Genomic DNA, 17,956 nt, shown 5'->3' with positions numbered 1-17,956 from the left:
GGAACCATTTCGGAACCAAGGACAGAAAGCAGAAGAAGAAGGTTGTCATCAAAGACCCAGTGGAAATGGCTGTGGATGATTGTGTAAGAAAAAACTCATTATCTTTACCCTAGTTTTTGAACTTGGAAAATCATTAAACTTTCTATGTTGGTCCTGAATGTTGTTGCAGAGGAAGAGGCTCAATATTATACTGGACTTGGTCAAGCCAGGATTGGTTGGGAAAAAGCCAATGTCTCCCATGATATTTGCAGCAGTTCCCCAGCAGAATAACCTGTCAGTTTTGTCAAATTCGATTTCTGTGGGGTAAATGCACATGTCAGATGTGTTAACTAACTGTGCTGATATTGTTGCGTCCACAGGAGGGATTGTGGGGTGCACTGCATGATGTGGCTGAGAAGATGGGAACCTGGTGTGACCCTTACCTACACAGAGGAAGAAGTTGCTGGCTTTCGTCGTGACCTGACATGGTGGTTGGTCAATCATGAACAGAATGAAAAACGTGACGAGGCATTGGCCCTTATTCGACGACCACAACCAACCAAGAGCACAAAGTCCAAGAAAAGGCGTCGGTCTTAGGTGTCTCGATGTTAGGGTCATAATTCACTTGTCCTCTGTTAGATTGCTGTATGTAATGTGCATTGTAGGCTGACCAAAAATTTACTGTGTATTGTTATGGTTAACAGAGATTGGTGTCCATAAATGTATGATAGTTGAGAACCATGATGCCAATTTATTCCCCAGTGACATGAATGAATCTGGTTTTAACCACACAAAAACAGATGATGACAACAACCCCATTGGACATGTGCTATTGGTTTTCATTTTTTGTTCAGGTCACTAAATTTTACTTCAATATATCCTGTTGGTATCCAACAGAAAATGACACGAAGTGAAGCGAATATGACAGCGATAATGACAAGGATCACCTGGTCTGATTTTACAACATCAGTTCAACACGGCTGTCAGCTTATGCTGATAGCATCACTGCCAATGACCAGAACAAATTTAAAAATGACACGAAGTGAAGCGAATATGACAGCGATAATGACAAGGATCACCTGGTCTGATTTTACAACATCAGTTCAACACGGCTGTCAGCTTATGCTGATAGCATCACTGCCAATGACCAGAACAAATTTAAAAATGACACGAAGTGAAGCGAATATGACAGCGATAATGACAAGGATCACCTGGTCTGATTTTACAACATCAGTTCAACACGGCTGTCAGCTTATGCTGATAGCATCACTGCCAATGACCAGAACAAATTTAAAAATGACAACAAGTAATGCGCCATTAACAAAAGCTAACATCCCCATAACAGTAACTTCCTTTCATGTATTCAACAAGTGGACATTAAGATACTAGCCACACTTAATGCTCCGTTATCACTGAAATAACTATCAGCTTACTTACAAAAAAATGTCTCCACCTAGCTCCTAACTACAACCCCAGTCCCAAAAAAGTTGACAAGGGCGGAGCATACAACTATGTACACCAAAAAATGACCCATCCCCACTGTACTCGAAACTTCATGATGGGTTAGGATTTCTGCAATTCCTCCTTGTGTGTCCAGGCTGGTGGCATCTTCCACAGTGGTATATCCGTTTGTTCTGGAACTGTGATTCATCCCTGTTTACTTTTGGCCTTCCTGGTGGTCGGGATGTCATGGGAGGTAGCAAGAAAACTTGCTCACTGACATTTTCTATTCTATAGTAGTCATTTGGGTGAGGCATGTCTGTTGTTACCACAGGAATCATACTGCGAGCATAGATCTTTTCTTGTGATGACTTTTTATAGCAATTATCAATATAATCATAAACATTGCCGTGCACAATCTTGATGGCAGCACAAGCATGGGAACAAGGGATCCCCGTCATTTGCCAAGATCTGCAACTGCATTGGTGTAGTCCAAGATCAACCCGATGGTCTCCACGTGATGTTGTCACCTTCACTCTTCCCCCACCATAATTTTCAGCATACATATGGTCAGACCCAGCCACCATATCCAGCACCTTACTCTCTATATTTGGACCAACGCAATTCTTCCATTTGGTCATACCCACATAGGAGGCATGCAGCTTTCTTGCAACTTTATCTCGGTGCTCATAGATCAATTGGGGTACAGTATGCTTTCTCTCATTCACCATCCATGCATTGAATGATTCTGCTATATTGGTTGTAATATTGTCCCATCTTTTATATGGGAACCTACTTTTAGCCCACCTATCTACATCCCCATGATGAATAAGCCAATCAAATAGCCTTGGAGAAAAGGATCTCATGTCATCCATTGCTGCCTCAAATTTCTCATCCGTCCTTGCGTATGCAATTTTATCCAATAAATATAGTGCATCCTCCTTTGATCGGCCATTTGTCCTTGTTTGCCCCTTATTCATTTTCATAACTTCTGAACTAAAATTCTCCTTGATGTGTCTATAACAAAAGGCATGCCTTTGACCCCCAAAGATTGATGCCACTCCTCCGATGATAGCATTGTGTCGATCTGATACAATCGTTACTTCCACAGAACCCAGGATTTTTTTTATCATATAGAAAAACCACGTCCAGTCATCTAGTGTTTCTCCCTTCACAATTGCAATTGCAAATGGCAGCAGCTCGTTATCTGCATCATAAGCTGAAGCTGACAACATTGTCCCCTTGTATGGTCCGCTTAAGTGAGTTCCATCAACATACATAATATGCCTCGCGCCACCCAAGAAACCCTCAATGCATGCCCCGTAAGCAATGAAAACACGCTCAAACCGGTTCCCAATAGCAGTCCATTCAGCCACTGATTTTTCATCTGTTTCCTTTATCCTTTCGCATAGCCATGGTATGAGCATGTATGATTGTTCAGGCCTGCCATATATGTCTTCCAGTGACTTCTCTCTTGCTCTATAAGCCTGTTTATATGTTAGATCAATCCCATACTCTCGTTTCAACCTCTTCCTTATCTCAGAAGTGCGCTTGTCTGCATGATCCCTCATCTCATCAATTATTATTGATGAGTTCAAACTAGCTCTTCCACTATGCATCACGTCCAAGCTATCTTGGGCAGAATGAACATGCCGGTTTATAAATGTCGTCACTCGTAGCACATCACAACTCTTCCCCACATGATTTGCACATAGCTTCCATGGACAACCCTCAACTTTACACCTTATCGACATGAATTCCTTGCTATTCCTCATATACTTGGCCACAAACTTGTTTGCAAGTGCAAACTTGTATACAGACACCCGAAATACATCTGCACTAGGAAAACGTTGGCCCACTCCTGTTAAAAGTCCCCTCCATTCCGCATGAACCATCTCACTACCATCCGTATCTTCAGCTCCGATAGATTTATCCACATTAGGGGGCCCACTTATTTCATCATTGTCACATTCACGAGCATTTTCTTCACTGAGCCAGCCATAATCACAACACAAACTAATGGGAGACGCATCCAGTTCAGTTTGCTGTGACATGCCCATGAATCTCTCTGTTCTGCATTCATAATGACAAGACTCGTTAACACAAATGACAAGAAGAAATTCATAAATGACAACAAATAGTTAGGACAAACTTCCACTTACATTTCTACATTGTCCCTTGGTTGGGGACCCACTTGTCTTTTTTCGGCCACATACACATGACCGCTGTTCCCATTGTATTGAAAGAGGTTATACATTTCAGCATTGTCATGAAGGTCAATCAATGTCTTCTCATCAAAGGCCACTGTGTACTTAATGTCATAATTTCTTCCATCGCCACCAATCCACTCAGATATCATTAGCCTCAATTCATCAAGTGTCAGCCCATCCTTAATGCTTCTTAACCTCACGCCACCTCCATTATATCTCACTTCACCTTCACCATTTGTCACAAATTTCCCCCCCACATGAAAATAACAGAACAGCTCCTTCCCACAAGATGACCCAGCTTCGAAATTCATTTATCTTCATTACCTGCACTGATAACATAACAGAAGTCGAATGATTATATGACTTAATACCATCATCATCAACTTACACGACCAACTTAGGGTTTGACACATTCATGCTTATAATTTGCAACAAAACAATCATTTCTTTCCTGTCCACACTAATGCTTCGTTTTCTCAGAATCAATCCACTCCATTATTCGAATCTCCCTCCAACATTGTCCATTTATCTGACACTAATCACTCTAACCCACTTGTGACGCCATCAAACCCCTCTCCCTCAGTGTTTTTCCTTCCCCGTGCATTCACCCTCTGATCACCGTCCTTCCCCCCACACTTTCTATATACCCACGCCGTCTCCATGCTTCGCCACCCTCTCCACCTCAAAACCATCCCCACATCGACGACATTGCCATCCAACGGGAAGAGGAAAATCAACCGGCGCATAAAGGAGAGGGACAAAAGACACAGGCGAACAATATAGTCACTGGATACTAACCTCGCTTCCGTCGTTCAGTTGTTGCTTCGCGCGTTCATGCTCCCACGTTCGTGGTCCCTCCCAACTTTTTCCTCCAGCTCCCGCCACAACTTCCACACTTCCACCGGTCACTTTTTCGGTTTGCATATGAGGGGCTGTTTTGTAATTGTGCAACATTTGCATAATCCCAAATCAGGCAACACTTCCCTATCTGGTAATACATTTGCTTAGCTTCCCATTCTGGCATTTTATTATTTCAGCCTTCTTTATCTGTCATTTTCCCAAAATAATTCCCTGGTCAAAAAAAGAAAAGAAAAGAGGAGGATAAATAATGATTTGGCCGTAGGCGCCGGGGCAGAGTTAATTTTCCTTTCCCGTGAAATTTCCCTGATCCCTCCGTGAATTCTTGCACTTTTATTCTACTTTCTTTTTCTCTTTCTACTGCTGCTGAGGGTTACTCTTCTTTTTATCTTGTCATTTTCTATCCGAATTCTGCATTATAATTGAGGACGGATTTCCTTCTACGATATCATTTCATATTGACAGTGAACATTTGATAAAAACATGAACTTTTTTGGGTGAACTTTCTTATAGTTTGGTTTGATTTTAAAAAATAATTTGTTTTCTGATAAAAATATTAATATTCTCATATTTCTCCAAAATTACTTGAAATAAATTAAAAATTGGCTTATTTGACTTTCAAGGACGCATGATGAATTTAGGTGTTTTTGACGCTTATTCATCCGTGCTACCCAGGTTCTTTATTTCAACTATGAACATTTCACAGAAGATGCTCCCTCCACTTCTCCACACACTTAAAAATAAATAAATAAATAAATGAATGGAAAGGCAATAAAAAAACTCATTTACTTTTTTTAATATATGCATACATACACAACAGTCTTGACTCAAACAAAATAAAATAAGAAGTAAACGCGGGGAGTCATTACCTAATACTTTTGGCGGGATTGGCTGTCTCAAGACTAGAAGAAGAAATGAAGAAGAAAGTGATGATGCAAAATATCTTTAAATGTAGTATTTTTTTTTTAAGTTTAATTTGCTTCCATCTATTCCTATCTTATAAAATTTAGGTTGGGTTAATTGGCGAATTTCTTTCAAAATATGAAGACATCTAAATATGGATTATATATATTGTCAAAATTCAAGTTAAGAAAATACTAGCCTTTCCAGGGTGATAGTTTGTTTTTATCTTTGCATGCACTTAATCACAAAGACAATTAATTATCATGTGCTCGTGTTATGTGCAAATGAAGTGATAGTGAGAAATTTATATAGACCATAAAGTGATGCCTTGAATAGATGCTTTTAGAGACAATACCTCTTTAATTAATAATTACAACCATATGTTGATTTATGAACCGGTATGGTATAATCAAAGGTTATTTAATAACTTCTTCTTAAAGTTTAATATGCAGGATTTCCTCCAAAAAAAAAACACAACCTTTCATAAATTGGTGGTTACTGCACCTTTTCATATATGTCTTTAGAAATAAACTTTGGTGTCTTTTGGTGTTGTAACTTCCTACATAACCTTTATATAAATATAATAATTTATATGAGAATACAACCCTGCATATAAATATATATTAATTTATATAAGAACACAACTCTTCATATAAATGTATTAATTTAATAATGCTATATAAGGACATGACTTTTCAAAAAACACATATCTTCATTTTAAGAATATTCCAACAAATACTGCCTCTAATTCTTAATGTAAGAGTTAAATAACTAATTCAAGAGTATTGAAAGAAAACTAATTAATTAAGTTGGTTATTTATAGCTGATATATGTTAGTTTTTCTGAACTATTCAATTTAATCTTGTGCATTAATCAAACTTTTTTTTAAGGGCAACCCATTATAATCAATAAAAATACTTTTTTAAAAAAATTATAAATTTGGAAGACAAAATAAATTAATGTCTTGAATTTATATTTGAAGACAACGTATTGGATGCCAGGTGGGACCTTCAATCTAATGTAATCATCCAGCAATATTGAAGGAAACCTCCAGAGAGTTTACCTCGTATTTTTAATATAAAAACTACTTTGAGAATTGAATTTAATCTTAAATATAAAATCTTAATTCATTTTTAATTTTTTTAAAGATATTTTTATTGATTGTAACGGGTTTCTACTAAGTAGATATAGTTTCTATACACATGATTAAATAAGATAATTCATCAAGAAAGCCCATACATATCTGTTATAAATAATTAACTTAACTAATTAATTTTTTAATACTTTTAAATTAATTATCTAACTCTTATATATTAAAGATAAGAAGGATTGGAGGAAGCATCGGGCAATGACTGTCGCCGTTTACTTCTTGTTTGATTTTGTTTGAGCTGGGACTCCTGTAGATGACTGCCCACATCCGCATCAAGTCATTCTAAAACATTCCAAGCTTGCTCACTTCTGGCAGAAAGTTCCTCACCAAAATTTCATGGAAAGTAACCGTCGACCATCCGTTTGGATGGGGAAAAAAAATTGAGAAGAAAGAAAATGAGAGCAGAAAAAATGGAGAAAAGAAAAAAGTGGAAAGAAAATATTATTACCCATCTTGTTTAGGTGGATAAGAAACAATAGAAAGAAAAAAAATAAGTAAATGTATGAATGACTAAAATATCCTTACTCTTGTATCAAAATGTATCATGATTAAGATCAAATTAAATATCATAATGAAAAATCATATTTACATTAACATCGCCAAATAATTTAAAATCATATTATTTGATAAAGATATGTTATCATGTTGTTACATTTTAATAAGTTGAGAAGAAAGAAAATGAGAAGAGAGAAAATGAGAAAAAGAGAAAATTTGAGAGAAAATATTATCACCTCTCTTGTCTGGATGAATAAGAAAAAAAAATAAGTAAATGTATGAATGACTAAAATATCTTTACTCTCATATCAAAACGTATCATGATTAAAATAAAATTAAATATCATAATGAAAAATCATATTTAAATTAACATCACCAAATAATTTAAAATCATATTATTTGATAAAGATATATTATCATGTTATTATATTTTAATATCAAATAATTTTGTGAAAAAAATTGTTTTTTTCTCAAATTAAAAAAAATTTGTGTAATGCTAAAACAACAAACAAAACAACATTTCTACTTGTTTTTCCTTTCAATTTGTTTTACAAGCATTTTTGCAATTTTAGTTGTTTTACTGTTCAATCAAGCAAATATAGGAGAAAGACATGAAAGTAATTAACAAAGTGAAAAAATAAAAAAAAGGAATAGGTATTATTTTGTTGGGGGAAAAAAACAGAGGCAAAGATAAAAAGGAAAGATATGTTTTCTTCCCATTTTCTCTCCTCCCACTTTTTTTTCCTCGTTCAAACAGGAAAAAACTCACCTCTCCTTCCATTTTTCTCCCTAGTTTTCTTTCCTTCCTCATTCTCTCAATCCAAACATAGCATGAACATCATTTTAATAAAATGTCAGGAAATGTTTGAGAATGACTTGACCGTAATTTTATCGGATGTCCCATGCATTATTGGCGCTCAGATAATCCACTTCAGTGTCTATTTGATACTCCTCCGATCATTAATATAAGATCTATTTAACTAATTTGATTTGATTAAGTAAGTTAGATAAGTTAGTTAATTATAAGAAATATGACATGTTTTTCCTAAAACACCATAATCATTTTTTTTAATATTCTTCTTCCCTCACTTACTTGATTATGGTTGGGTGAGTATCCATAAGAGTAATTTAGAAAAAATTAATAAATATGAGAAATATGTCTTATATTAGAACCAAAATTAATTTAATAATTAGGTCTTATATTAAGGACAGGAGAAGTATTAATAAAAAATGTTGTATTCGCAATCAAATGCTTGAAGGCCGCTATGGTATATTTTTTATTCATTACAATATGGTTCGTTTTCAAAAGTACATTCAAAAAAATTTCCGCGCGAAAAATTTCAACCCACTTTTGGGTGGAAATTAAGGTAAAGGGGTCACCAAGGTTTGATGGAAAGCAACACGGTGGTTGCTGCGAATTGGCGTGGCCGCACAAAATGGTTTATCTTTTTCTTTTTCTGTTTTATTTTTTTAATAATTAAATGTTCAAGGTTGATGCGCTTATTGCAAACCAAATAAAAATATTAAAAGACGATTACATTAGATGGTGTAAAACCGAGCAGTTGATTTCCTAGGACATTCACGTTCTATATTTTCTGGTTCATTGCATGGGAATGACTGTTATGAATACAAATTATCCAAAAGCCCATTAAAAAAAAAACTAGTCTTAAGCTGCTTTTTTTTTTTTTTTTAATTTCCGGTGAATTGTGAAGAGCAAACTTCATCGGCAAAACATCAGTATGCTCACACTTGGGTACCTAGGAAAAAAAAGTGGGCCTTTCCTGACTAAATTGGGTCACACATTATATATCTTCAAACCTCTAGACACTTGGTTTAACGAGGCAGAGAAATTTACACAGAAGTGGTGAAAAAGCTAAAAGCATAACACTGCTTTTGATCCTCCATTGACAAATTTCTCCGAAAGTTGGAATTTGGAAAGTATTGTCAGAGTGGATTATTAAAGCGGAGGAAGAAAGCGTGAGTGTTTCTTTTTTTAATCCCCCCAGACGGAAAAGGTGGAGGAAGGTGCATCATTATTATCTTCTTACAAGTAAGAAATGGATTGCTGCAGCACAGAATATATAGAAACTTTTACAGTTGGATGGAATTAATAGGTCTCCCTATTTGAGTTAGATTAATGTTGTAATTTGAGTTATCAGATTGTCATACCAAATATAAAGTTATATATGTACTACTTCTGGTCTTATATAAAAGTTTCTATATACTCTGTGCTGCAGCAATCCATTTCTTACTTGTAAGAAAATAATAATGATGCACCTTCCTCCACCTTTTGCGTTTGGGGGATTAAAAAAAGAAACACTCACGCTTTCTTCCTCCGCTTTAATAATCCACTCTGAGTACACTTTCCAAATTCCAACTTTCGGAGAAATTTGTTAATGGAGGATCGAACGCGGTGTTATGCTTTTTGCTGCTTCACCACTTTTGTATAAATTTCTCTGCCTCGTTGAAGTATCATTCAAATCCAAATCCCCTGCTAGCATCCACAGATTATTGCAGCCATGGCCATTCAAGTTTCATCCCATAGCTCCATCGGCAAACCCAAATACAGATTTGATGTTTTTTTGAGTTTTAGAGGCGAAGATACTCGCCATTCCTTTGCTGTGCCTCTCTACAATGCTTTGCGACGTAAGGGAATCAATGCCTTCATTGACGACAAGATGCTTGGCAAAGGGGAAAAGATTTCACCTACGCTTCTTAAAGCCATTGAGAGATCGAGGATTTCCATTATTGTATTCTCCAGCAACTACGCTACTTCTACATGGTGCTTGGATGAACTTGCTCATATAATTCGATGCAAGAATGAGAAGAACCAGCTGGTTATGCCCATCTTTTACAAGGTGGATCCAATGGCTGTTCAGTATCAGAGAGACAGCTTTGCAACAGCCATGGCTGCTCATGAAGATATATTCAGAGATGATCCAGAGAAAGTGCAGAAATGGAAATCTGCTTTGTCTGAAGCAGCTTCTCTGTCAAAGGCCTGGATTTCTGAAGATTGGTACGTTTGATTATTCTATTTTCAAATTGCTGCCAATGAACTTTTCGAATTCTTTATTATTTTATTGGTTACTCATGAGTCATGACATTATATAACAACCTACTGTTGAAGATGTTTGGAATTTTGACCGGTGATCGTTGCTCCTCCGGATTCCCCCAGAATTATTGTTGGGAGAATTTTAATAACCCCTGTTACTAGACAATTAAAATCAGTTAAAAAAATACCCTTGATTAATCCACTAGTCTTAGGCCTTATTTGTTTTCTTATTTTGAAAAAAGTTTGTTGTTTTTTTTAAAAAAACTTGTGTGATAATATGTTTTTAGGAACAAAAAAAATAATTTTTAGTTGTTTTCTTGTTTATGTTTTTCCATTTCTTATTTTTTATTTGACAAAATTAGGGAACCTTTTCTTCTCCCTCAATATTTTTTTTTTCCATTTGAGAAGTTTCACCCACCGATTGGAATACGTTTTTATACCAATGTAATTTTTTGGAACAATTATCCAAACAATTTTGGTTTTTATTCCCAAAACTTAATTTAAAAAACAATTTATAAAATTGTTTTGAGAACAAAAATTAAAAAAATGAACAAACAGGCCCTTATATTTTTCCTTGAGTATTTTAAAAAAAATTTTGGTTCTGAAAATAAATTTATAGTTTGAGTTTTTTTTCAAATACATTGTTGATAGGGTTTTCAACTGTAAAATTGCGGAAGTGGGATTATAAAATTTTAATAAAGAGAAAATGTAAGATAAAAGAAAAAGAGTAAGAAAAATTAATTAAAAATTTTAATCCCACTTTATCAATTTTCTAAATCAAACTCATTAAAAGTTTTTCTTTTCTTCATTTGTCTCATACCAAACAGAACCTTAATGTCTTTACTTTTTATATGTGACTACAAAGTCCATTATTAGAATTATGAGCAAATTAAAATGTTTCCTTATATATTGTACGGAATCTAAAGATTGAATGTTTGTATGGCTTGATATAGATTTTATATTTCAAGTTGACCTCGAATTTTTATTTAATATTAATATTTAAACATTTTAATTTTGTTCTTTTAGATTTATTTTTCTTTACGCCTAATTCTCTTTTATTCATACAGTGAAGCGATAACAAATTTGAGAGAGCTAATTGATTTTGAGATCATTCATATTTTATAAATCAAAATAAAAATGCATATAAAAATATATGACAAAAAACAAAACAAAAGAATGACAAACATTTTGTAAGGAGGAATCATCTTTGTAATACAACAGAATTTGCTCTTTTGTAGGAGCGAAATTGGGTTTATGGAAAGGATTGTTAAAGATGCGTATGCTATGTTGCCACCTAAACAATTACATAACATTGGGTACACGGTTGGACTTGAGCCTCGTGTGGAAGAAGTGATTTCACTTTTAAATCAATCCAATGATAGAGTTTGCATGTTGGGCATTCATGGAATTGGAGGAATTGGCAAAACAACCCTTGTAAAATCCGTCTATAATTCAATGTTTTACCAATTTGAAGGTGCATGTTTTTTGTTTGATGTCAAAGAAGCACCAAAGAAATACCAGGGCATCGTTCGCCTCCAACAGAAACTTCTATCAGAGACTCTTGGGGAGAAGATTATGATGATTGGGAGTGTTGATAAAGGAATATCAAGAATAAAACATAGACTTTCTCATAAAAAGGTTCTTTTGGTTCTTGATGATGTTGATGAGGTTGAACAGTTAGAACAACTTGCGGGAGGGTGTGACTGGTTTGGTTTTGGAAGCAAAGTTATTATAACAACAAGAAATAAGCAAATGCTAGTTGCACACAATGTTGAAAAAACATATGAAATGATGAAGCTGAATGAGTATGACTCTTGTGAGCTCTTTTGTTGGCATGCCTTCCATGAGAAGCAACCTCCAACAACCTATCAAGATATGTCTAGTCGTGCAATAAGTTATGCACAAGGCCTTCCTCTGGCATTAAAAGTAATAGGCTCCAATTTGGCAAATAAAAATTCAGAGGAATGGAAATCTATATTGGAACAATATGAAAGAATCCCAGAAAAAACAATTCATGAGATTCTAAAGATAAGCTATGATTGCTTACAGGCTGGTGCTAAGCGTATTTTCCTAGATATTGCTTGTTTTATTAACAAGGAGATGATGAGATCTATTAAAGAAATAGTAGAAGCTTGTGATTTTGGTGCTAGGTTCTATTTTGAACTTCTTGTCGATAAATCTCTAATAAGTTCAGTTGCTGGTGAAGATTACTTTTTCATGCACGATCTAATACAACAAATGGGAAGAGAGATCGTCAGACAAGAGGCACCATTACATCCTGAAAAGCGCAGCAGATTATGGTATTATGAAGATGTTCTTAAAGTATTGCGTGAAAATTTAGTAAGAATCTAAACCATATCTGTCTCTTTATACAAAAATGTATACATCAAACTTATTGTTATATATATTTATATGGCAATATCTATTAATGATACTTCTCCTAACCTTCAATACAGGGATGCAATAATATTGAAGGAATAATGCTTGATCCTCCTCAGCAAGAGAGAGTAAAGTGGAGTGGTATGGCCTTTGAGAAGATGAATAATCTTAGAATTCTTGTTGTTCGAAATGTCCAATTTTCAACTGGCCCTATCTATCTTCCCAATAAATTAAGGTGGCTTGAATGGAAGAGATATCCTTTTGCAACTTTGCCAAAAGATTTTTCTCCTTCAGAACTAATTTTCTTGAAGTTACCTGAAAGTTCTTTTAGACTAAAAGAACCACTCAAGGTACTTTTTCAAATAATTCTCTGGAGTTGCTTTTCAGTCAAATTTCTTTCTCTTTTTCTTGTTGGCCCGCAAAATTTCTTTAGCTGTAAATTTTCATCTTAGAATCAAGACTAATCATGCTCCGTTATGATTCTGATTTAATTAAGTCTAACACAGTTGTTGTAAAATTGGATAGTCTATTTTGTTTTAGAGTTATCGCAAGTATATGTTTCAAAAACCTACAAATGTCTTTTATATTTTGAAAGCAGATGCTTTAATATATTTGTGAATAATAATTATAGAACAAATTCCACCATAATCTGTGAATAATTAACGATTAATTCAGTATGGTTTTTGAAACATTGCTGTCTAGAGAATGTATCAAGTGAAACAAATTTCTAACACTCACTATAAAAATTTCAAGGTGTACATAGTGGTCTGAAAAAATTTAGACCGTTGAAAAAATTTGCGTCTATTAAAATAAATATTATGAAAAATTACAACAAAATTTGAACTATCTGACTTTAAACTAGATGATTTTTAGTAATTGGACAATCTAATTGAATAGTACTGCATTTGTTTTGCAGATTTTTACTAGCTATGTGGCACATTTGGATTTTTCATTTTGTCTATTCATAACTGAAGTACCTGATATGGCTCAATGTCAATGTTTACGAATATTGGATTTGCACCGCTGTCACAATCTGATAAAAATCCATGATTCATTGGGATCCCTCTCTAAGCTGATCAAATTAGATGTTAGTAAATGCACCAAACTTTCCATTTTTCCACGTGACGTCAAGATGGCATCACTTGAATGGCTTAGTTTTAGTGGATGCACGAGTCTTGAGTACTTCCCGCATGTAGCGGGAAAGATGGATGCACTAGGCTACATGTCAATAAGCGACACTGCTATTAAGGAGCTCCTACCTTCCATTGGAAATCTTTCGGGGCTTCGACAGTTATTCGCGTGCTCCTGCAGAAGCCTTAGAGAACTTCCAACCAGCTTATTCATGTTGCCAAACCTTGAGAAGCTTGATTGCGGAGGCGTTCATCCTCGTAACAGAAAATCTTGGATGAAGTTAATGCAAGATAGCCAATCAATTATCAGCAAGTGTTATTTGAAGAATTTGAATCTCATGAATTGTAGTCTGTTGGATGAAGAACTTCGCCTAATTCTGAATTGTTATCGAAATTTGCGTAGTTTATATGTATCATTGAATGACTTTGTGTCTCTCCCTAAGTGCATTAAAGATTGTGCTGAACTGCGGCGGCTAGATGTGAGTAACTGCAGGAGGCTGAGAGACATACCAGAGTTGCCATCAAAGCTGCATTACATAGATGCAACGAATTGCACATCATTGACCGCAGAATCATTGGACAACTTATATTCTCAGGTTTTTCTGGTTCTTTTGGATCTATTCTCTCTTTCTTTTGCCATTTCAAACGTTAACATAATCAAATTAAGTCAGTCTCACCAGCCAAACACTTTGCCTGTGCAAGATAACAATCCATAAAACTATGGGCGAACTTTAAATGTATTGAAGTGATGAATTTCTTGAGAAAATTTTAGCATTCTCTAATATTTAAATGGTCTGTCTGCTGTTTTGGTAAATCAGGCAAAAAAGGAGTTGCATGACTTGCGAATCCATGTGCCAGTAACAAAATTTCCTGACTGGCTCAACTGTTGCCGTGAAGGCGGCACGTTGTCGCTTCGCGTTCGTGGAAATTTACCTCGAGCTATTCTTGCATTTGAGGTTGCGGGGAATGCGAACATGAGTAGGAACCAGATCTTCCCAATTTTGTTGAGTATTAATGGTCTCCAAATAATCAAACTTGATTTTGATGCATTGGAAAAAGATTATTATGATAAATGGCATATTTACGCTCGACAAGGTAATTTGTTACTATTTGACGCATTGGAGCAATTTACGGAACAAGAGCAAAAGCGTCTAAACAAGTATATGGGGTTGGATTGGAATGACGTGGAAATACAAGTTATGACTGACTCCATAGTTAAGTGGGGAGTTTATGTCTACAAGGAAACAAACATGGCGAATGTGCAGTTCAAGTCTTCTCACGCTTCAACAGCATCACTGAATCAAAGAGCAATGACTTCCCCTCCTAATTGTGAACCACCCAAGAAGCTCCTCAGAACTGATAAATGAAAAATCAGTAACACAAAGAAAGGGCCAAGGTGAGCCTCTTCTTTCTACGTACCAATTGTCGTTTCATGGACTCTCTCTCTCTCTCTCTGTTTTTCTTTCTTTCTTTTTTTTTCCCCAATTAATGTCACTTTCCCTTTCATGTATTACAGGACAATTTTTTTTGGGCCCAAAACCATCCAAACACCTCAACATTTTAAAAAACCATGATTTGAGCTAAAATCATGGTTTTAGAAATGATTTTACAGTCTACGAAGCAAATATGTGGAGGAGTTTGTCTCGATTTATAGAAAAGTGTTTTTCAAAAGTACTTCTGGGTATTTCCAAACACACACATAGTTTTACCTTCCAAAACTATGGTTTTGTAGAAAGCGAAAACATTTCGCTTCTAGGCTTTGTTGGTGTAATCATTACGAGTGTGAGAGGGTGGGCAACGGTATCCAGGCAAGAATGCCCCTCCATTGAAATCAAAGCCTCACTTTTTTTTCTCCTTTTTCCTTGCTCGTTTCTTGCGCGCTTGACAGACACTGTCCCTGGTGGTGCGATTTGTGTCCTTGGTTCGCAAGAAGAGGCACTGGTGGGGTGTTTGTTGGCTTGAAAGAGCAAGATCACACATTGGGTTGTTAGATCCATCCGTCGTTGGTGTGCAATCTGCATTCTTCACTTTGTGCGATCATTCTTTAGTGAGGTGGAGGTGCTCAGATCCGTCGCGCAGGTAACGTCTCTCCTCTTGAACAATCATTTTCTTTACTCATGCATTGCATCAATTTGATTTTGTGTAAATATAGTCTGCTCTGTAAAATGGGTAGTCTATTTCAAATGTGTTATTAGTGTAACATACTAAAAAAAAATGTAAATAATATATATAATAATAATATTTTATTATTAAAAAAAAAGGGGGACAACTTTCCACCAAATCGGTGGAAAGTTGGAGGCAAAGAAGAATTTGAGGGGGGTGTATTAAATGAAAGAGGAATGTTGAGGGGGAGTGTTAGATGGGTTGGAAAAAAATTAGAAGGTAATAAATGAAAGAAGAAATTTGATGGAAGAAAGAGAGGGGGAAAGGACGGTGGAAGTGGAAAAGTGGGAGATGAGCCGTGGAAAAATGAAACATGGGGTATTATATATATATCATCCCCCGGTGATCTCCTTCAAGCAAGAGCAAGAGAGTGCGGAAGAGGAAGAGAGCAAAAGAAAAGAGAGAGAGAGAAGCATAGAGAAAGAGAGAGAGAGAGAGCCGAGTTCCAGAGTACCTGACGGTTTTGGAGATCATTTAGGTACACAAAACTACTTCTTGTTATCATATTTTATTTATGAATATTTCCTATATATTTATAGCTTTATATTATTAGTATCATTATCATGTTTAAAGAAAATTTTACCACTTGGGTATAGAGTAAATATAGAGTTTTGACAATATATGACCGTAGAAATTTTAAAATACATTATTAAGGAATTTTAATCGGTTTATTTTTGTTGAATGATTATTTTGAGAATTTTAAACAGATTTTAGTTGAAAAGTTTGTTATTTAGACTTGTAATATGTTTTTACCGATTAAATTTGAGTTAAATAATTTATATGAGTTATTTAATATATTATTGAGATTTTAATCGGTTTAAATATTGAATAAGTTAAAGATATATTTTTGAAATAATTTTTGAAGGCTTGAAAAATTATAAATTGAGAATTTTGTAAAATTAAATAAAGCTACAGTTTGTTTATAATTAAAAATATATATATACTTTTGTTAAATTTAAATAGCCTTATATGTAAATTATTTTTCAAAATAATATCTATTATAAATGCCTAGATTTGGGAGAGTTAATATATTTATGTAATTTTGGTTTAGAGGGTAGTCTTAGAATTTTAGAGTAGCTTTGAGTTTATGTTAATGAATATTTATGTGCAATTTTGTAGACTTAAGAATTTTGGAGTAATCTTTGTGTGAACATTGTAAGCTAAAGAGTACCAGGTAACTCTGAAAATTCTTTCTTGTACATGTGAATTGTGTATGATTATATTGTGGATTTACTAATTTTTATATCATACTGAAAAGTAGTATTATGATTTCAAATAAATGTTTTGATATGTTATTTGATTTTGTCAAGATTTATTGCTATTAATTATGATCAATGTTTAAATATATTGATGGCTGAGGAATTGTCATAAGTTGTTATTAAATGGTATATAAGTTTTATTGCTATCTTATCTTTAAAATATTTGAGGACGTATTTATGATGTAACATTATTGGCATCTGACATGCATTGTTGGGCTAAGGATAGAAGGAGATTGCATGGATATGAAATTACCACGTGGTATGCCATCACTCGGTGCACAGTGGATGGCACTTGTCAGGGCCCCTTCTTCTATGTTTTCCTTTGGCCGGGAATTCATTGGAGCTGTGGGACATGTGACACCTCCCTATTCACAAAGGAGGGGAGCCATAGTCCGAGCTTGAGCTCTATATCTTTGGCCGGATATATCTCTAGTATCGGTGAGCTTGGAATAATTCAGTAAAATGGATTAGTTCCTATCGGACTATGTGTTAGCCTATGGCTCCAGTCAGCGGTATAAGGGTGGACGGTGATATAAGGGAGGCAGCATATTGCATTATTTTTGGATATATTAGAAAAATGATATTGGTATATTGTTGGGAAAAAAAATGAAATTGAATTGGATGTCTCAAATCCGTGATTTTTAATATATTTATACACACACATATAAACGGATTTTTGGTTTATCATATATGATTTGCTTGTATAGGTTAGAATTTCAGTAGTTACTGAGACGTTAGATCTCACCCCCTATATTAACAATTTTCAGGCGAAGGATCTAGTAGGAATCAAGGGAAGGCACCAATGGAGTGAACCGTGAAGGCTTTTGTGCTCCTCAAGCACATGCTATGTTATATTTTTATTTGCCATGACTATAAGACTTTAATAGTTTATGTTGTTAAGTTATGTTAGAAATGTTTTCAAATTTTAACTTAATTGC

General features: G+C 34.9%; 2 protein-coding genes across 3 annotated transcripts; one reads left to right on the top strand and one right to left on the bottom strand.

Moving 5' to 3' along the window:
• Positions 1-1,418: 1,418 nt before the first annotated feature.
• On the bottom strand, positions 1,419-4,504 carry LOC114727252 (uncharacterized). 2 transcript variants are annotated; one of them, XM_028913952.1, is made up of 3 exons: positions 4,428-4,504; positions 3,582-3,958; positions 1,419-3,492 (listed from the first exon to the last, which is right to left on the bottom strand). In XM_028913952.1, the coding sequence occupies exons 2-3, from the start codon at positions 3,938-3,940 to the stop codon at positions 1,533-1,535; spliced, it is 2,319 nt and encodes a 772-aa protein (XP_028769785.1). In that variant the 5' UTR covers positions 3,941-3,958; positions 4,428-4,504; the 3' UTR covers positions 1,419-1,532. The 2 variants fall into 2 exon arrangements, with proteins under 2 accessions (XP_028769785.1, XP_028769786.1); XM_028913953.1 differs by having other exon boundaries at positions 3,582-3,953; positions 4,428-4,490.
• A 5,050-nt stretch (positions 4,505-9,554) lies between these two features.
• On the top strand, positions 9,555-12,272 carry LOC114727223 (TMV resistance protein N-like). Its single transcript, XM_028913923.1, has 3 exons — positions 9,555-10,051; positions 11,326-12,149; positions 12,238-12,272. The coding sequence occupies exons 1-3, from the start codon at positions 9,555-9,557 to the stop codon at positions 12,270-12,272; spliced, it is 1,356 nt and encodes a 451-aa protein (XP_028769756.1).
• The last annotated feature ends 5,684 nt before the right edge of the window (positions 12,273-17,956 follow it).

The sequence above is a fragment of the Neltuma alba genome, unplaced genomic scaffold (genome assembly GCF_004799145.2).
Source record: "Neltuma alba isolate B1F8T4 unplaced genomic scaffold, ASM479914v2 tig00012454_pilon, whole genome shotgun sequence".
Taxonomy (NCBI): Eukaryota; Viridiplantae; Streptophyta; class Magnoliopsida; order Fabales; family Fabaceae; genus Neltuma; species Neltuma alba.
This window is presented reverse-complemented; position numbering and strand designations above follow the sequence as displayed.